Source organism: Lolium rigidum, chromosome 7 (assembly GCF_022539505.1).
Source record: "Lolium rigidum isolate FL_2022 chromosome 7, APGP_CSIRO_Lrig_0.1, whole genome shotgun sequence".
Classification (NCBI taxonomy): domain Eukaryota; kingdom Viridiplantae; phylum Streptophyta; class Magnoliopsida; order Poales; family Poaceae; genus Lolium; species Lolium rigidum.
The window spans coordinates 92,808,778-92,830,071 of record NC_061514.1 but is presented as its reverse complement, the minus strand read 5'-3'; the positions used below and the strand labels follow the sequence as shown (position 1 = coordinate 92,830,071).

The following is a 21,294-nucleotide window of genomic DNA, read 5'->3' as shown; positions in this document are numbered from 1 at the left end:
CCTTCGTCTCGAGGGTTTCTACCGGTAAGCATCATGCTGCCTAGATCGCATCTTGCGATCTAGGCAGCATAAGCTTCTTTGTTGTTCATGCGTTGCTCGTACTGAAGCCTTTTTGATGGCGAGCAACGTAGTTATCTTAGATGTGTTAGGGTTAGCATTGTTCTTCGTATCATATGCTGTCGTAGTGCAACCCTTATACATCTAGCCGCCCTTACACCTATCTTAGGTGTAGGGGCGGCACCCCGCTTGATCATTATTTAGTAGATCCGATCCGTTACGGTTGCTCCTTGTTCTTCAAGGATTAGTTTAATATCTCGCAATAGTTAGGCCTTACAAAGGGTTGGAGGATCCGGCGACGCGTAGGGTGTCGTTTGCTAGCCCTAGACGAGGATGTTCCGGGATCAACCTCGTGTTGGTTTTTAGGCCTTGTCTAGGATCGGCTTACGATCACCGTACGTGACCGCGAGGCCCAATCGTGAGTAGGATGATCCGATTATGCGGTGAAAACCCTAAATCGTCGTAGATCGCTTTAGCTTTATCTTGATCAAGCAGGACCACCATATATTCGTGCACCTCGTACGAATCATGGGTGGATCAGCTCCTTGAGCCGATTCACAGGATAACCTGAGAGCCGATCGAGGCTCGTATTTAATGTTTACGTGTATGCCATGCGAGAAACTAAGCGAGGCATCTCCATCACCTTCCTGACCGGGTATAGGTCAGGTGGCACGCCCTTGCACCAGCATTGGACGTGTGTACCAGAGGCTTTGCGGGCCGTCGCTCGGAGGGACCAGGGCCAGCCGCAGCCCTAAGTTGTTCCCGGCTCTACTGTGTTGCCCGTCGTTGCTCGCCGGTGGGTTTCTGACCGCAACAAAAGGATTTTAATCCTAGGTCAAAGCATTTGCTCTGATACCAGCTGTGGTGACCCGGCATACCACTGCATGGTGTAGTATGCAAGTCTGATATAACACCAATGAAACACCGTTCCACTAGTATTATATCGCTCATAGTGGTACAACAGAAACATATGCGGGTCCAAGGTATGTCTATAGAATTACAACATTGACTCTGTTACATAAGATCATCACAGCCTCCTACTTTACAATGAGGTAAAACTGCAAATAAATTCCAGAAGAACGACTCGTAGTCTAGTCTAATCACGAACTCTACTTGTAGAATATTTGACTAGCTAAAGAGGCTAAGAACAGATTCTAGCTAAATAGGAGCTAAGTTTAGGAAGCTAGTTCCCTTCTATTGCTAATCTAGGTTTTCTCCTTGTTGGATGTAGTGTTTGACTCCTCTAACAGGGTCCTGTCCCTTGAAGTAGTTATTGACTCCTCGGCCTTCGAGTTGCACTATAGATGCTCCTTCGATGCCTCCATATCTAAGCAGGGGATTTAAGAGTGGGATGAGTACGAGCGTACTCAACAAGTTCATTATAGGAAAGAGGTGTTTAATGCACTAGCTACAGCATTAGACCGGAAAGTCTAATACCAATGCAAGTTTTCATAACCATTTCTTCAAAAGGTTGCTTTTATTCGGAAGAACTATGTCCATCAGCCTTCACCGGTTTACTAGAACTTCATGGAGTTCCTTTCCGGCAGCGTTCGCAGTTCCATATCCCGGAACAGGGAGTGACTGGTCACGATTCGTTACACTCTGCAGAGGTGTGTTGCTTTACCCATAAGAGATCTTAACCTTGGTGCCAACCGAGTCATGTTCTCGTCCACACTTCCTTTGGTGTGAGGCCCGGTATAAGGTCCTAGTCAATCATGTTCATCCGCTACCTCGAACACCCACCCTTTGTTGCAGACTCCGACCCTGGGTCCGCGCCGGTCCCATTATTCCCATAGATTTCAGGGTGGACCCCGACCACGACGTCAATGCAGGGCTCTACCATACATTCCTACGCCGGCAGCTGCAACCCATCATAGACCTCATTACCGTTGGGACTTCTATGGGTTCCCACCCCTGCATCAAGTCTCGCAAGATCATGTGCACCCAGTAATGAGCATCCGTTGATGAACGAGAGGTGGAAACACTTTTGACTACTCCGTCCCACTCCGGATCTTATGGTTAACACGGGTATTACGGCACAAGAATCACTAGACGACATTTGTTGTTTAATCCTAGATGGATATAAACCCTTGCAATGGAACCTCCACCATATCAACACATACCATGGTTCCATTGCCCACCACATAGTCATATTCTTAGTTATGAAAATAGTATTTTTGATTTTTATGCAAGAGTGATAAGTATAGTACTTTGCAAGTAATTTGGTAAAAATACTCAAATGACATGAGCAAGCGATGAACTTGCCTTTCTTGACTGCAAGATTATGCAGTCAAGGTCTTCGGTACGCAATAACTCCAAATTCTGAAATAGCATCATCGTCCGGTAAGGACGATGTTTAAAAGATTGGCAAGGATGCAATAATGCATAAGTATGAGATGCAATCGCTCTAAGCGTGATCTAACCCCGATGATTTAGGATTAGTGAGTGGTAATGATTTGTTCGGGGTTTGTTGCACTTTTAGAGTGATTCACAAACAAGGTTCTTATTCGGGGTTGTTTGTTTTAGAATCATAAGCAGGTGGTAAATGCATAGTAACAATCATACACATCAAGGAATAGTAGTTGTATAATAAGTAAAGAGCGATTGTCAATTTTAAGTCCTATAGTGCATGGTTGATGATTATTTATTATATATTTCAAAAGAATAACTTTTGAAGAACATGTTCTTTAATAAAGAACAAGTATGATTATTAGGTTTGTGGGGTTCTATGGTTTTCTATGGTTCTAATTGGTTTCTGGAGTAATTAGTAGATGGATCACAACATAGTTGGATTCATCAAAAGCTAGAACTTGTAAGGTTGAGTTAAGTCTAGGCATCTTGAGTAATTCAATATAAATAGTTGCTATCAAGGTTGGTTTACCTTGCTGATGATAGCTGGCTATTGGCTATAGGTTCTATTAGGCAGGATTGATGATGAATCCTTATTTTCTTCAAAAGAATAACTTTTGAAGAACATACTTCTTAAGTAATAAGAAGTATTACAATTAAGGTTGAAGTTGTCTTGTATTAGCCATTGGATCTCTAAGTAGAGAATGGTTGGTTCCTAAATAGGATGGTTCATAAGTATCTCACACTAGTAGGGTTTAGGGTGTATGGGATATGATGTCAATATTAGCATGGTTGCTAATGGAGTTCATCACAATGGTGTGATGCTATATAGGTATGAGTAAGGTTGATACTTTTGATGATAGGAATTTAGGTTTTAGACTTAGGTGTTCCTATTTGATCATCTAGGTTTGAGGGGATGAACACATGGAATGCTAAATCTTAGTGATAGGCTCCTATATTTTATGTGGACCTGGATATGCACTTAGTGGCTAATTATGGATCTAGGTATGAATACAATGTCTCCTGATCACATGTCTTAACCTAGGGTTTAGGTTTAGAAGCAAATTAAGGTTCACATGAGATAGTGGTTCTAGGGTTCCTGAATGGATTAGGGTTTTAGGAATCACATGAAATGATAGGGTTGTAATATCATTCCATGTGGAATTTAGGGTTTGTTATTTATCATTTGGTTCTATGGTTAATAACTTCATTTTATATTTGAAGTTATTAGTAACTTGGAAATAAGAATAATATGGAATTTGGCATTTTATTATTTTTAAATAATTAATAATTAAGGTAATTATTATTTAGGGTTTTAAATCCTCCTAATAAGGATTTAATAAATTAATAGCAAAGGAAAATTAATTTTAATGTTTTCCTTATTTAGTTACTGGTTTTTATTTATTTTCTAAAGTTTTTCTAATTATTGAATTTTAATTGAATTTAGAATTAAAATTAAAGGCTTAAATAACAAGTATTAAATAATTAAATTTTTATTAAAAATAAAAATTTCATTTTATATTTTTATTGGATAGAGTTTACTTTTCTAGGAATTTTGATATCTTTTATTTATTTTTCTGAGCTAAGATGAATTTTCTAGATTTATTTGAAGTTGCAGTAATTTTCTGGAATTAACAGAATTTTGAATTAAAACGGAATTTACTAACTACACCCGTGCCTGTGCTACTCACAGACACAGATAGGTGGGCCAGAGCCACGCTGGCTGCCACAGTGGCGGTGATGTGGCCACCTTGTGTGTCACAGGCGGCCAGTGACGGCGATCGCCGGCGTTCCCGTGGTCCCACTAGGGCGTGCTTGTGCTTGTTGGAAAGAGGACGCCGAGGCGAGCCTCATAGTGGTGGCGCCGCTCCGGTATGGTCGCCGGAGCGTGCCCGGCGGCGAGGTACTGCAGCGGTGGACACGGTCACGAGGTACGGCAATGCTACGCGGTGTAATCGAGCAGGGTGAGCTTGCCATGAGGTAGAGTGGCTCACCGCGAGTACGACGCGCGTGACGGTGTGGTCGATTGAGGGCTAGTTCGCCGGATTTCATGGCGCCGGCCGCCGGAGAGCTGAGCTTGGCGACGACGCTACGGGCTGCTCCGGCTCGATTCCTTTTGCAGGAGGAGCAAGTCGGTCATGGTGGTGACGCTGGTGTCCACGGCGAGGCTCGGGGTTGCCCCAGTCATCGGCGATTGACGGTATCCGAGTAGCTAGGGTTTCGAAGGTTGGGGAAAATTGGAGAGGAGGAAGAAATCCCGAGCTGCTGTGCTTCGCTGGGCTTTTATACAGCGCCTAGGCGCGTGCCTCGTCACGGTTTCGGTCGAGGAGAGGGCGCCAGCGCGAGGGGGAAGACGAACACGGCGTCGCGGTGGCCTCCAGCGCACGGAGGGGATGAGGACGACTTCGTCCTGGGATATTTCTCAGACGAAGGGGTACGGGCTGGGGTTTGGGCCGTGCTGGGCTTGAGGTTGCTGGGCTGCTCTGCAGGCTTCGCCGGGCTGCGTCGGCCGTGTAAGCTTCTACTCCATTTTTTTCTCTCGTTTTCTTTTTCTTCTTATTTTCTGTTTTTGAATTCTGTTTTTAATTTAATTTTGAATGCTTTTTCTATTTTACAGGTATTTCAAGGAATAGCCCTAGATTCTACAAACACTTTGGTAATGTATTAGAAAATTTAATATGGGTTCCATAACATTGGTTTGATTGTTATTATTGGGATTTGGATTCAATATCTATTTGGGCATGAATTTGAATATCATCTCAAACATATTCAAATTTATTTTCCAATGATATTTTTCTCACTTAGTGATATGTAGGTTTTATTTGGTATTACTTTGCAAGAAACAATTTCATGGTAATATTTATTACTGGGGTTGCAAATAAGAAGGTGGCTTTAATGGCATGCGTTCATGTATTAAAAAGGTGTCTAAGGATTTGACTTAATATTTGGGAATGTTGTTACTTGTACTTAATTTTATGTGAGCACTTGCTCGTTTAAGGTTTTGTAGGTTTTACTATAACCATATTTCAAAGGTAGCACTAGGATTATATTTAAATAGCACCTTGAAATACCCAAGGTAGATACTACTCTTATTATGGGTTGGTCTTTATTAAGTAGTTGATCACCACCATGGTTCTAATCGGATGGTGTAGCACTAGATTATTCTTAAGTTCCATAATGAAGCATGAGCTTTAATTAGTGAACAATTATAGGGTTCTCATCATATTCACCTAATGGCAATTGGTTTGAATCTCAATTTAGGGCTTGATTTTATATTATGATCACCATAGTGATACATAGAGTAGGTTTGAGATATAATTCTAGTTTGTAGAATTGGGGTGACATCATATTGCATTTGTTAGGGTTTACTCTCCTCTATACATGATAAAATGGTTACTTTCTTAATAGTTCATGTGCTTCTTCAATTACTAAGGACTAGAGAATTGGTTTTATCTGATTCCAATTGACTTCTACTATTATCCTAATCCATTATTTAAGTAATTAAAGTGGCTATGGTTCTTTTTATAGTTAACTTTGGTTATAAAGTTGAATGGTTTCTCACCATATAGAGTATGGAGTTTGACTCTAAGGTTTGCTTAGGTTCTTTAATTTATGAAATATAGATGTGGTAGGATTCCACTTATGATCACCAAGTGATCACAAGTTAAGGTTATGGTTTTGGCCTAGGTTTGCGTACTAGTTACCTCCCTATAAATTCATGTGGTGAATGATATCTAGTTATCCTATTAGGGTTTAACTTATCCTCACTTACTTCAAGAGCATGATCATGGTTAGACATGATCCACTTGTTCTTGATATCTTTACCTCAAGTTCTTAGGGTTTATGATCATCACTCAATTTATAATGATCAAGATTTGGCTTCCTAAATTATTTCTAATGGAATGGGTTCTCACTTCCATGATCAAGCATTGTCTTGATCAACTAGGATATATCACTTCTATTTTACTTTCTAGGATGGTCATGGTCATGGTTGTCTCAACAGTTTTATATCCCAGGAAAATGCCTGAGATATTTACTTAAAGTTCCCCCAAAAACTGATGGTTTAACCATTTGGATATTGGAATAGATAGAACTAGGATTAGTATGGATGGTCTCTCTCATTTGGGAAGGACTTCAATGCTAACCTAATATTAGGCTCCATAGAGGTTGATGTGATCATCAAGATCTATGTTTAACATTAATGGTTATCTCTATCTAGGGTTGTCTTGAAGATGATGATTTGAATACTTGGATGTATATCCAAGGTTTAACTCAAGGTTTGTTATTGCTTCTTTAATAATTATAATAGAACTCTCACCTCTCTAGGTTTGATGCAAAACTATTTGGAATAGGGAATAATATATATTTCTTAAGTTGAATCTCCTTGTCTTGTTTCCAAGGTTAAAGTAGAATGGATATCATAGGGTTTATGATAAGTGCATGGATTAGTTTAAGACATGGAGAAGTTAAGTGAAGAATGGTTTCTCCATTTTATTGTTACTTGATTTCCTATTAAATGGATGTTCATATGTTATGGCAAGGAATACCATGTTGTGATCTTTAATAAGATCAAGTAGTTGATCCTTGATTAAAGGGTTGTTGTGTTAGTTTTAATTCCATTTGATCTAACCCCTTAGATCAAATCATCTCTACCCAAAACAAGGTTTTAGCAAAGTCACATTGAGGTTTATAGCGCTTGACTTGATGAGCTTCTTCAATTCCACCAAGGCAAGTGAAACTTCGAGTCATCGTGATCTGTTTTACTTTAAAGCGCGAAAATTCCCCAGATTTTCTATGCATGAATGCAATGCACACATCTGTTTCCTCTATTTTTGTAACCCCAATACCTGGGATATTACACTTATGCAGCGTGGTCGTGTCCGTGAGTCGCTTGAGATGACAATGCAGTGTTTTCTACATGGTTTGAAGTATAATATCAAGGGCATTATTCGTCATCACTGTTACACTACTATGAATGAGCTGCTACATCATGTAAGAGAAGCTGAATCACAATTAGCTGAAGATGCACAAATGAAGGGACGTGCTACTGGTGTTGGGAGTTACACACCTAGGGCGCTGCCACCTATGGCATCGGCGCCATCCTCGCGCCCCGCAACGTTTCCTACTTCTTCTAGCAAGCCGGTCTCTAATGTGTCTAACACAAAGAAGCCCGAACCTACTACAAGTGGAAGTGGTTCTAGCATGTCTACGGTGCGTAACCGTGATATGGCTTGTCATACATGTGGTGGCAAAGGTCACTTCGAGAGAGATTGTCCCAACCGCAAGGTCATGTTCATTAATGAGGACAATGAGTATGAGACTGGAGATGATGTTGATCCGGAGGCTCCAGAAGATGATGATTATGACAGTGATGGTGTAGATGCTTATTCGTATGAATCTCGCACTATTGTTGTGTCGCAGCGTGCTCTTAATGTGCAGCCAAGTGCATCTACTCAGCGCTGCAATTTGTTCCAAACAAAGGCACTAGTTGGTCCCGATAAAGCTTGCAAGGTCATTATTGATGGCGGGAGTTGTCGCAATCTAGCAAGCAAGGAGTTATGTGCCAAGCTGAAATTGAAGTATCTACCGCACCCGCATCCATACTATATTCAGTGGTTAAGTGATAATGGTGAGATGAAGGTAAACCACATGGTGCGTGTTGATTTTGAGATTGGACCGTATAAGGATTCCATTTATTTTGATGTGGTTCCAATGACGGTGTGTCACCTACTATTGGGTCAGCCACGGCTCTATGACCGTTTTGTGCAACATAATGGCCGCGCCAATACATATCACTTGGAGTTCAAGGCAAGAAAATTAACTTGCAGCCTATGTAACCACATCAAATTGTCAATGAATCTCGTCAGAAAACTAAAGTACACTTGGAGGATGCACCTATAGATAGGCGAGAGAATTGTAATGCCGTGAGTGATATAATGAAAAGTGAGAGAGTGAATTCCTTAGTTATATTAGCCACCAAAGAAGATATGAGAGAATTTAGTGAGGATCCTACAGCCATGCCTCTTGTGCTCATGTACAAGGGTGAGGTTTTGGTTTCTAATGACATGACCCCTATTTCTCTTGGTGTTTCGAATGTTTTGCAGGAATTCAGCGACGTGTTTCCGGAGGAGGTGCCCGCAGGATTGCCACCATTGCGTGGTATTGAGCATCAAATTGACTTGATTCCCGATGCCTCGCTGCCCAACAAGGCGCCATATAGGACGAACCCCGAAGAGACGAAGGAAATTCAGAAACAAGTGCAAGCGCTACTCGACAAAGGTTATATCCGCATAAGCCTTAGTCCTTGTGTTGTTCCTGTTATTTTAGTTCCTAAGGAAGATGGTACATGGCGCATGTGTGTAGATTGTAGAGCGATAAACAACATTACTATTCGATATCGTCATCCTATTCCCCGCTTAGAGGATATGCTAGATGAATTGAGTGGTGCTCCTGTTTTCTCTAGAATTGATTTGCGTAGTGGTTATCATCAAATTAGGATGAAAGAGGGGGATGAATGGAAAACAGCCTTTAAAATTGATTTGATGTTTTATTTTAAAGGTTGTTTTGCATTCATCCCCCTCTTTCATCCTATGGTGTTTGCAGGTGTTTTGAATTTGGAGGTGGGAAGATTGTGTGCCTCATGTGGAGTTTGCTTACAACAGGGCGGTACATTCTACCACAGAGTTGTGTCCGTTTGAGGTGGTGTATGGTTTCAAACCCATTACTCCACTTGACTTGCTGCCTCTACCAATACATGAGAGAGCTAATATGGAGGCATCAAAGAGGGCAGATTTTGTACAGAAGATACATGTGAAGACTAAAGAGTTGATAGAGAAGAAAGGCAAAAACAATGCTGCAAGGGTGAACAATAAGCGCAAGAAGATGTTGTTCAAGCCTGGTGATATGGTATGGGTACATTTTCGCAAGGATAGGTTCCCGAAGCTACGGTAGTCCAAGTTGCTTCCTCGTGGTGCTGGTCCTTACAAAGTGCTTGTCAAGATCAATGATAATGCATACTCTATAGATCTTCCAACTGATGGGTTTGGTGTCAGTAATTCTTTCAATGTGGCTGATTTAACACCATATGACGGAGAAGACCTTGGAGCGCCAAGGGGGGGAGATGATGAGGACATCCCTACCAAACTACTACCTATGTCGTTGCAAGATGAAGACGATGTTGCTGTGAAGCTCAAGTCCAATGAAGTCAGGATTGAACCCATTACAAGGGCTCGTGCGAAGCTACTTAAGGAGCAGGTTAATTCACTCCTAAATGATACTTTGATCGATGAGAACTTTATACTGCCTAAGTCCTTTTACTTATGTATGATCAGGTACGAAGATGGAGCAAACATCGCATGAGAAGAAGAGGAGTAGCTGGACGTGAAGCTGGACATGAAGACATCTCATGGACGCGCGAGGGAGGAGAGGGAGGCATGCACGAGGGAGGAAGACAACGTCCAGGCCGGCGCCACGCCCGGTCCGACCGACCGCCACGCCGGCCGGCCCGGCCCCAGGCCCGGTCCAACCGACTCCCACGCAGGATGAGCCCGGTGCCCGCCGGCTCCTGCGCCGGTGCCAACCGGGAGGGTGTTCTGTTTGTCACCTCCTTGGCCCGGTCATAGTCCGGCCTTAGGCCCGGTCCAAACCGGACGGGCCGGTCCCTGGCCCGGTCGACCGGCCCCCAGGCCGGCCGTGTCCGAGTCAGTCTCGACCAGATCCTGATCTGGGTCGGGTATTATTGTATTTTCTCGACTCCTGGTCGTCCTGAACCCCTATATAAGTGCCCAGGACGCCCCCATAATAGCTTTAGACCACGTTTAAGATAAACCCTAGTTCATAGTTGATTGCTTGGCAACTCTATTGAATCTATACATCAATTCGCATCGATCTGGTGTTTTGCTACTGAAAGTTTGTGTGATATGTTGTTACATTGGGGATTAGAAGATTGCAATTTATCGCTTCGTGGTCGGCGGCTACGTGTGCAAGTGCGTGGAGTTGCGAATATCTTGCAGGATTTAGAGTTGTTGCATTGGCGATAGGAATCGATCGAGAGACTTCGTCAGCGTCATACAAGTTATCTCCACCTTCGCATCGTGTTATCTCCGTTGTGTCCATCGTGTGTTGATCACCACCACCGTGCTTACTGAGAAGATCGGGCAACCCCTTATCAGAGGCGGAAAACCTAGTAGTAAAAAGAATGAAGCCAACAAGCAAAACACAATCGGAAGAACACAACACATTTTGTTTTTGTTTCTGCTTTAAAGAGGGAAAAAAAGAGAAGATTATGCGGAAATTGCCTTTGGCACATGAACACTAGTGCTCCCAGTTTTTTCAAAAAAATCAAAAACATATTTCTTGGACTAAAAAATATCTAAAATTAAATACTCACATACATATACCCATTTCTAATACAAGGTAATTTCTACCAAAATTTTGCACGGGTATTCAGAACATATGTATGTATTCATGTAATGATTTTTATATTTTTTTCTAACAATTTTCAAATATTATAAAAACGAGGAGCACTAGTGCTGAGGTGCACCATATCTGCTCTCGAAGATCATGCATGTATGGGAGATGAATAAAAGGATCATGCTTTGCACTTGCACTTGCACCCAGCAACCTTCACCCCCCACCACTTAGTTGACGGCTAAACAATAACATGTGTAGGGTTGATTGTGCTCTCATTCCAACCCTACAACGTCCCCTTCCAAAAAGACGAAAACAACATGGCCAGGAAGAAAGGAACATTCCTGTCGCTCAATAAGTCAACAGAGATCGTGGAGGTGGGAGAGTGGGGTGGAATGCAAGAGCATGTAGGCAAAACGCGCGCGCACACGCGCACACTTGGAGCTCGTTTCGTTTACCACGCTCGGGGGGGGGGGCACACTAGCTAGGAGCCTAGGAGAGACGCGTGAACCACCGGGCTACATCGAACGACCGACCGTCCGGTAGGCGCAGGAGCCTAGCACGTACGTATGTACCCACGTATTACATCTGGGTCATCGATCATCTTCCACATCACAACTCAGGGGTAGTAGATCAAGCAGCTCGGTGACTCAGCAAGTGTACCCGCACGTACAAGCCGATGAGTGACGACTCAGCAAATGTACCAGTATGCGTGTGTGTTTCTACGCAACGTGTGCGTACGTACGTATGGTGCTGTAGGTAGTATAGTACAGTACAAAATAGGCCCCAAAAAATTACGAACGGAGAAGACGTGGTACGGGTGTCTGTCAGGGCAGCGGCTGCTCTGCCTGACCTGCGTTGTGGATGGATATACACGAGGACATGCGTTGGCCTGGTGCTGCTGCTGCCGTGTCTTTTCTTTTCCTCTTATCCTTCCTTCCCTGTCTCGCTCTCGCAAGCAGGAGGAAGCGCTGCGCGGCAGCCTTTGTGAACTGAATAGGGTTTTCAGTTTTCACATCACCATTTTCGAAAAACATCACGCCGGCGGTGGGCGAAGATCGCATCAGTTGTTCGGCGGTTGCTCCTGCCAGGGAAAGGCCGGCGCCAGCCGGCATGTGCCGCCATCCAGATGTGTCTGGCCACAAACCACCAGAGATCGATCATATCGTGGGATCGACTGCATGAAACCTGAACTCCGCTAATCAACGCTGGGAATTGCATCCGTGCTACTATGTGAGCATACATTTGGCCTGGGTCACGTTCGATCTGGCTATGGCCTAGGGCTATATTTCTTGATGCTGACGTCGTGGCAAGAGGGCTTTAAAATCTGTGGGTGGTATTGGTGCGCCATCAACTCCACGGGCCTAGGTTTGGGTGCGGCACAACTGTAGTAGTACCGCAATATTTATTTTCGATGGAGTGAGATTGAGAAGAATGTTCTTCCTGACTTGTCAGCCAGTGAATCTGAATGTCGTCGGGACGTAGAGTATAGTAGTACGATTTGACGCGCAGATGGCTCTCATCAATGCCCCTGCCCGCGAGCAACGATAACGAACTAGCTAGCCGCGAAAGCGCATGCGGTCCAGAGCTGTAGAAATGCTCCAGGTTCAGTTATCTGATGCTGCCTGAAAGAAACCTCAATGGTGAAGGCGATCGCGGTTCCTGACTAGTGTTGTGTGTTTGTGCGGACGAGCACTTGGCTTTACCAGGAACCGTATCGGGGACCAATTTACGTGGGCACCCACGATAGATGTTGGCTCCGTTCGATGGGAAGTTGTATCTCACGCGCGGCCGGGTGGACTTTGGCATCAGCACTGTAGAAGCTGGCTCCTGAATCTGCGGTCGATCGATCGAGATCACCGGAAGGGACCATGGTAGAGCTGGGGCCGCCTCGAACATGCGCTGAACTGAAGCCGGGGGGACAGCGTCGCGAGCAAAGTTGTTCCGGCGAGAAAGCACTCGAGCGATCGTCGCACCTGGCCAGCAATTGTCAACTCGCTTCTCGATTGACCTCCTGCGCGCATGCGCGCGCATCTATCGACGGATCATGCGCATCAGCGCATGTCGTCGGCCGGCCGCGCGCGCGCGATCTATAGGAGGACCCTGGCCGGTCGAATGCTCGCACCGTCCCATTCGCCTCGGTCGGCGACGCCGTATATAATGGGTCGATGCTGCGAGCACTTGTTGACACGGAGAGCACGTGCCACGGTGGAAAATTATCGCCTGTAAGCTCCGGAACTCGGGATCTTCCTAAGAGGTCCACGGGAGACATACAACTCCACGCGTTCTACGCGTCCTCAGCTAACGCTAGACATACAACCAGGATGACGATAGGGTGGGAAGAAACTTATTTTAGCCTCAAGCTAACTCATATTCTTCAAGAAAACACTGAAACTAACCTAAACAAGTAACAAAAACCTCCCGACAGCGAGTGACCATGGTCGGCACAGCCTTCATGACCTCAAGCCCAGCGGAGGCGGAGCGAACCAACGGCTTCGCCCACGAGTTGAACGGAGCCCTAGATGGGTTTTAGTATCACGAAATAAAGTTCAAACCTAGAGTTACACCCCAGAGGCCGAAGCTCGATACTCAAAGAGCACCACCAAAATCAAAGTCATCCCCACCTACCACCGCTACAAATGCACCGATCGCCAGGCTCATAACAAACGTGGGTACAATTTTGATTGTGGATTTTGCCACATAAAGTAAACCTTGTCCGCGCATCATGCTATGAAGCATCCTCTTCTTTGCGTCCATTGCGCACCCCCGAAACATCCGTACTTGAGCACAATGGCCATGCAAGGCGAGCTTCCGAGACATCATGGTCATGATTTGCCCTTGTCCCACATAGAGCATCTCCAGTCGCGTCCCCCAAATGAGGTTTGAGGGACCGCGGATAAGAAATGGGAAAAAAACTGTCCAGCCGCGTCCTCCAAAGCTAATTAGCGCCTCATTTTGTGTCCGGCGTTCCATAGAGTCTCTACCGGGGACGCCGGACACAAAAACAGCGTCCACATGCATGCATGCAGCCCCTAGTTCCCACATGATAGTCTCTTTCCCCACACTTTCTCTCACCTACTTTTCCCACATGGGGTGGTCCCCTCTATTAAAATGCATGTATCCGGATGCTGTTTGAGGGATGCGGCGTAGGAAGGGCCTCTTTTTTGTACAGATTTTTGTCTCTTTTTATCCGGCGTGGCCCCAAACGTGCTTTCAAATCATTGTGTCGATGACTTTTTGCGGACGCGACTGTAGAATGCTTCTTATCATTCTAAAACTCGATACGAGCCATTGAGATGTGCCTCTTATCTGTGAAGGCTTGTCGATTTCTTCGAACAAACACTGACTTGACATTCACCTCCTCCACCGACATGGTGTGATTTTATTTATATAGCGAGACGGAAGACTCTTCACCGTGGTTAACTTACTCTATCGACAGCAGGCTGGCAAGTGGCGACTGATTCGACATCGCACCTTGTGTCCCTACCAAAATCCTCTGGTCCAGCCGATCGAGATGGCCATGAACCGGTCGTATATACATTTGTGGAGGCGGATGGAATTCGGCCGAAAGGTAGCCAGCTCGGTGACCGGTTCAGCTGACAGCTGAGCCGACGATACACCGGAATGGAATAAATGTTGGCCGGAGGTGCATGCCGGAACAGTAACCCGGGCTCTCGAGGTCAGGCGATGGTACACTGAAAACTGTTGCTCATTTGGTAGTGGGCGGCGCTGCTGACTGTTCTATTGTTGATAGATGGGTCCTTTCGTCGCCACTTTTCTTCATTATGAAGCTAAATCATGAAGGCCCGGGCGAGCGACGCTGACAGTGACGTTGAGTGGACATGGAATGCGTTCTGCGACAAACATTCGCGGTGAGTGACGGATGTGTGCTTAGTCACAAAAGGGTTGTCTGAATGGCCTCTAAGGCTCTGACGCTTAAATTGATTCTACTTTTTGCCTGCTGAATATGGCTTCACTCGCAGCAGCAGGTGATTCTTGGGTGGACCTTGCAGTGATAAGCTCGACATGTGTATGCTAAATAAGAGAAGACAATGCGAATCCCGCTGGAAGATGCAAATATTTGTGGTACTATATCAAATTGGATGCCAGCTCCTTAATTCTGATGTTGCCACGCACCAAAACTATCGGGAGCATGCTTCCGTGCTCCAAGAAAGGAAGTAGCAGAGATAAAATAAAAGATGCTAAACCCTCCGATGAAGTCTCTGCGATTCTCTTCTAGCATATACAACCATTTTCCGTGCACAAACTTTGAAGAAAAGGGCATCTCACTACCTCTGGGTCTGATTGCACAAAGCGATACTGACCAAACCTATCTGCTATTGTTTTGCAACATCTGTCTGGTGGCCTCTATCGCTTCGATTCTACCTTCTGTCTGCCGAATATGACTTCACTCATATCATGTCTTTCTCCGGACAAATTTAACTAGGAGTATCAAATTGCATGTCAATTCCTTAATTCTGATTTTGCCACATCAACAATATTTGGTTTGGAAGTACCAGAGATAAAATGAACACTTCATAGATCAAAACAAATCAGGTCCCAAACCCTCAGATTGAAAAGGCATCTCACTTCTCACCATTGCGTCTGATTGCACAAAGCGATACTGACCAAGCATGTTTAGTTTTACCACATTACTTGTCAACTGCCTGTGGACAAGACCAATGCACTCACGCACATGCCCTCTGTGTAATTGTGTTGCTACACCTCACATTTGTGAAATTAGGACAATTTAACAGACATATAAACTGCACACGTATCAAATAACAAATTCCCGCAACAGAAACATATAGCAGCAAAAAGAGTCTACAGAAACGTGTGTTGGCAAGTTGCAAAACAGTATCATTTCAAGGCCTTTTGGCGTTTCTCTGTACAATGATCACATGTCATCATCTACTAACAGCTCAAACACTACACACTGGTGCTCTGATGAGCGAATTCAGAACTAGGTGCAACACATCCAGCCGTTCGGATGAAACATGATACTGAGTGCTGTCTACCCTGGGACGGTGCGCCTTAGTTACCGGCATTGATTCCGAAAATCCGGACCTTGTGCATGTTGGGCAGTTTGGCAACAACCAGTACAGTGACAGCAATGGTGTTTAAAAAGAGCATAGGATGTTGATAGTCGGTGGTGTGTGAAGCTATCAAGTACCTGCAAATGAGCATAGACATATCCCGTAAATAATGATTGTCACTCACACATATAAGAGATAATGGGAAATGGAAAACTCAGTGAGGAGGTCATGTACTCCCTACGTTCCTTAATATAAGCCATATAGTTTTTGGCACGTAAATTAAAGAACGCACATTGAGGAAAAATTACACCAGTTTTCGGCAAGATTACCACTTAACAATTGACGTGAGAAAATAGAGGACTTTGCATAAGATAAGAAAACATAAACTAATCTCTTAAAAAATTATCGAGACAAGTGGTGCAACACACCTTATATTCTGGATTTTTTCTCAGAAAACAATAAGGCTTATATCTAGGAACACAGGGAGTATATAGGATATATAATTAGAAGTTTAGGTTCAAATATTTCAATTGAAGGAAAATAACATAGTTAAACAAAATAAATTCATTGTTTATCAGTGGATAGCAAAAGAAGTTCTATAGAAAACATGCAGTCCTAAAGTGAACATGCCAAACAACATGAAAGATTGAAAGTGTTTTTGACGACACACTATCAACGTAGCATAAAATATATTTCGGTTAATTTTCTCTTTAGTTAGCATGGATATAAGTGGACAAATATGTTTAAGTTTCACACTCGCATAAATGTTTCTTCTGACGAGTAGGTACAACCTAGCATGCCCATTCCAAACACAAGAGAACATGTTGAATGACCTGATCCAAAACATTAATATTTATGCAGAAGTTCAACTATGTAAAACTGGCAGCACAAAATACAGGGCCTAGATGGAAAGATCATATGTATCAGTTGTCCTACAGTAATAGCATGTGACATGACCAAAACCGATTCCAGAGCTGAGTTTCACGGAGTGTCTCATTTGATGGGCATTAAGATCTACTGTGAATCTTGTCCCAGGCTGTAATGTGTATGAACTAAATTAGAAACGTATTTCCTTGTGTCTTTACTCTTATAAAAGTGTTAGTTGGTGCTGATGGTCCATCTGCTTCAGACTATTGCAGCCATTAGATGGATCAATCTTGAACGGTTGGAATGGATCTTTACTCCTATAAAAGTGTTCGTGCTGATGGTATGTCTGCCTCTGGACTATTGCAGCCGTTGGATCTATCTTGAACAATTGGAATGAAAGTGGCTACTAGGACAGTCACGTGAAGACCAGACACTGCAGCCATCCTTCCACATCCCTATATGTGTGCTTGTGTGACCGCGGAACGAGAGATAGCCCAGATGGGCACCTGAGCAGACACCATTAGGTTAGCCCGCTGGAGCTGGAACATCCTTCTACAACCCTCCCAAAATTTCTCTCCATCGCGGTTGCACTTCCTCACAGGCTCCTCATGCAAGCCCGGCTCTCACCAGTCGACATCTGCCCGAGCTTCCTCCAGTCCTCATGCCGGCAGAAAGGACTTCCGTGGCCTCTTACCTCCACCAGTAGCCACCATTTCAAGCTCGTGTTGCGATCAAAACCATTCATCCTGTACAGAGCCTGGCCTCCACAAGATCGACTTGCCAGCACCACTCCTGTCATCTCAACCTGCCATCACTGCCTTGACTGGCACCAGCTGCTGCAACGAGGGCATGTGTGTACCTTCGTAAATTGCTAACGCTCCTCTTCGATGTGCAATTTAGTAGTTAAATTGTGCATCGTATGCTGTTATTCCTATTGTGTGTACAGGTTTATCTCTATGTAAATAATTTTATCATCTTTCACTTTTTTTGCCATCTGTACCACAATAGTTAGAAAACAGTTGCCAGTTTGTTCCCATCGATACCAATTAAAATAGACTATTTGTGCTGCATGTAATAAAAGCTATTTTTCACTACAATGACATAGAAACTTATGCTAAAATCAATCAGATAAAAATTGGTGATTCAAGTGGAATTGGAACATAGACATCTTCAGCAGTTAGGGTCTTGTATTTCATTCCTTCATTACGCTTATCCTTTTTATGTAGACAGCGGTGCTGGTTTCGATGATGGTGGGGAGCTCGGATGGATGCAAGAAGGTGCACAAGGGTTACAAGACCCGGGGATGTTTGCCGCAACATGATTGAAACTCACACAAACGAAAGATTTAAGAAGTCTGCTCCTAAGATAGGGCAACAAATTAAGGGCCTCTATGCATGTTTCTTGCTCCGTAGCAGAGCACGGGCACATTTCTAATTTGCTAGTATGGAAAAATGTGAGCATCCATCTTCACCAAAACTGATCTCAGCATGCGGGATTTTGATTTCTCCACCACAATATTAATATGGAAAAATGTGACCGATCCATCCTCATAAATAACAATCTAAACAAAACAGTTCAATCAAACAGAGCAACCATGGGCATGCTGGATTTTGATTTCTCCACCACAATATTAATATGGAAAAATGTGACCGATCCATCCTCATAAATAACGAAGTAAACAAAGGAGTTCAATCAAACAGAGCAACCATGGGCGCTAGCTATGTTCTCGGATGACAGGAGAAACATTCTACAAACTAATGATTTGCAAGCCGTAAAAATTGGCAAATCTGTTGTGATCCTGTCTGATTAAGTTTACTGTAAACACCAACCACAGGAGTAGCACTCACCCAAGTACTTAACCAACTTATCACAAAATTTAGCCTCCACTCACTAGATGTGAATGATCCATCAAAGATAATGAGGCCAATAGTGCAGAAATTTCCAGCAAATCAGTTACACGTGAATATGAGGCCACAAAAAATCAAGATATGTAGACATGCAAACATAACAGTGTGAATATTACTAACAACGACCATGCATAATTAATAAAGCAGCGTAGCATTTTGCTCTATTCCTTGCCAAATAAGGACCCATAAACAGCATTAGAAAATAAAAATAAATCAACAGATAGCACTTACAGGACCACAGGAACCACAACAAGGAACTTTCTGTTGCGAGTAAGCTGTTTGCCATTGTCCATTTGCTCCCACCAAGTCAACCTATTGTACATCCCCTGGTCATCAGCAAATGGAGTTCCCTTCTTCCAGTGGAAGAAGTGGTACGTAATCTGGAATTAAGATTCAATCAGGCAAGCAGTGACAACACAAAAAGAATTTGTAGCAACGTATGCTATAAACTTATGAAAAAACTAGCAATATCTTTTTATTTGCAGAACCGAGGGTTGGGTAAAATAAATGAGCTACAATATAACAATACTCACTACCGTTTAAAAACCAGACAATTATCATTAACTCTTTCACGACAACATTATAATGTTAATAGAGTAGCAAAAAAGTGAGTAAATGCAAGTTGTTCATCTGGCTAACTATAACATAACAGCAACAGAGAACCAGATTGCACTTGAGGAGATGATTAATCTCCATACCAATGCATACAGTCTGCTGAACTTGTTCTCTAACGCAATGCGTCGCCTCTGTTTGAGTTCTGGAAATAATCAGAGAAATACTTTTGGGTATACATACTGACTTAGGGTACATTAGTGAGAAGACATTTGAGCTTGGAAATGTGACAAATATAATATTTAATACTACTAAAGTAGTTTGAGCTGTCTACACGAATAACGTATGACAAGGAGATAGTTGACATAAAAGAAGAAGGACATGATGGAGGGAACACTGCACATAATTATCAGAATTCCGAGGTAAGGAGTCCTTGGAAATGAATGCCACACGAAAGAATCATAATACACACTTGACCCCCTATGGATATGTACACAGTTTGTTACGCGCAACTCCGATGGCAACTATTCAGACGTACAATTCACCTATAAGAGGCATACATATATCTTATTACTATTTCAACACTTTGCGGATAGAAACGACAGGCAGGAATTCACGCTAGTGATACTTAATCATCCCGGCATACTCAAAGGCCATAACATTTATAAGGCGTGACCACAAAATCATGTTAAGCTGAAAACCTTAGGATTAGAAATCCTAGAACACCCATGATAGTTGAGGTATGGTATTCCATTCACTTCACGCTATGGATAGTGCTAGCTGCTACGCAAATGAGCAGTGTTGAGTAGGAGGAACGGGTCCGTTAATGGGCTTAAATGCAAGGTGTGCCATTGCAGCTGAGGTGTGGAATTCCATTGAGCTGTAGCTATGGATAGTGCGTGCTGGAACTAGTGCTTGAGGGGGGCAGTAGGATGGGATGGGAAAGCCAAGCCAATACTAACACCAACTTTTAGTTGGCCGCCGAATTGGCGCTGCAATTTGTAGCTAGGGGTGGCGATAAGTATGCGGATTCAGGCAAATTTATTCTAATTCGTGGCCTCGTGTCGTGAAAAGGAAAATCGAGGCAATCTTCAGATCCACGGGGTGCGCCGCAAGCAGCCAATCCCAATCGCAGCCCTCCTAATTCCAGAGAGAGGCGCGGGCGGATGTAAAGAGGGGGAGGGGGGAGAGGAGGAGTCGGGTACCGCGAAGTGTCCAAGGTTGACGATGGTCCAGGCCATGCCAGGGGTGCATCCGAAGACGGAGAGGACGAGGAGCCAGGAGACGAAGAGGATGAAGATGTATGTGGTCCAGACCCCGGGGTACATGAACCACTCGGTGTTCTTGTTCAGATCCGGCGGCGGCACCGCCTGCACGTACAGCTTGGCCATCGATCCGCCCGAATGAATCCCCTGGCCTCCTCCCTGCCGCGCGCGCTCGCTCGCTGTGGCCTGCGGGTGGGGCGGCTCCGTCCGTCGGTCCGTCGGCGTGCCGGAGGGGGGCTGTGCGCTGCTGGCTGCGAGCTGCGGGGTGGTCGGAATGGATTTTGCGGGTGGCTATGTAGGAGGGATTGTTGCCGGTAGGGGTAGGTCAGCGCGGACGGAGGATGGAGGAGGAAGGAGGAAGGTTCAAAGATGGGGGACGGAAGGAAGGAAGAGTATTGGCTGGGGATGACCGACGGCCGCGACGGGGACGAGGCGACGCAACGCAGGCCGTCGGATGCACCGCGCGACCGCGATCGGGTCGATTGGGACCGACGGCGTGGGCCGTGGGGGCGCCCGGGCCTGGCCCGGTTATTCTTGCTTTTTTTTTACCATTCTGAGATTCTTTTCCTTTTTTATATGCGCGAGGAGATAGTTTCGGGAATGTTCTGGTTGGATTTGGTTCTCTCTCTTTTTTTGGCGATGCTCTGGTTGGATTTGTGATGGGTTTGTTGCCCTAACTTGTGTAAGGTGGTCTAGATTCTCATTCCAGGATTAAACTAGAGTGTCCATTTCAGCTGTTGTTTTCTTTTTCCTGCGGAAACATGTCATTTTCAATCCTCGGTGATGTTCATCCTATATCATGCATGCGGCATGCCCCCTAGAAGAATATCCTAGTACACAGCCATCTCCCAG

The 21,294-nt window shown here is 44.3% G+C and overlaps 1 protein-coding gene across 1 annotated transcript; it reads right to left on the bottom strand.

Annotated features, from left to right (window-relative positions):
* Nucleotides 1–15,546: 15,546 nt before the first annotated feature.
* LOC124675381 (ORM1-like protein 3) lies at nucleotides 15,547–20,622 on the bottom strand. The gene is made up of 3 exons (XM_047211454.1): nucleotides 20,383–20,622; nucleotides 18,857–19,005; nucleotides 15,547–15,988 (listed from the first exon to the last, which is right to left on the bottom strand). The coding sequence occupies exons 1-3, from the start codon at nucleotides 20,566–20,568 to the stop codon at nucleotides 15,850–15,852; spliced, it is 474 nt and encodes a 157-aa protein (XP_047067410.1). The 5' UTR covers nucleotides 20,569–20,622; the 3' UTR covers nucleotides 15,547–15,849.
* Between the last annotated feature and the right edge of the window lie 672 nt (nucleotides 20,623–21,294).

Coding starts and splice junctions, on each gene's coding strand:
- LOC124675381 (XM_047211454.1), bottom strand. CDS start 20,568: ATGGCCAAGCTGTACGTGCAGGCGGTGCCGCCGCCGGATCTGAACAAG. Junction 19,006..20,382: donor TCAACCTTGGACACTTCGCG/GTACCCGACTCC, acceptor TCTTAATTCCAG/ATTACGTACCACTTCTTCCA. Junction 15,989..18,856: donor GTTGTGGTTCCTGTGGTCCT/GTAAGTGCTATC, acceptor GCTCATTTGCAG/GTACTTGATAGCTTCACACA.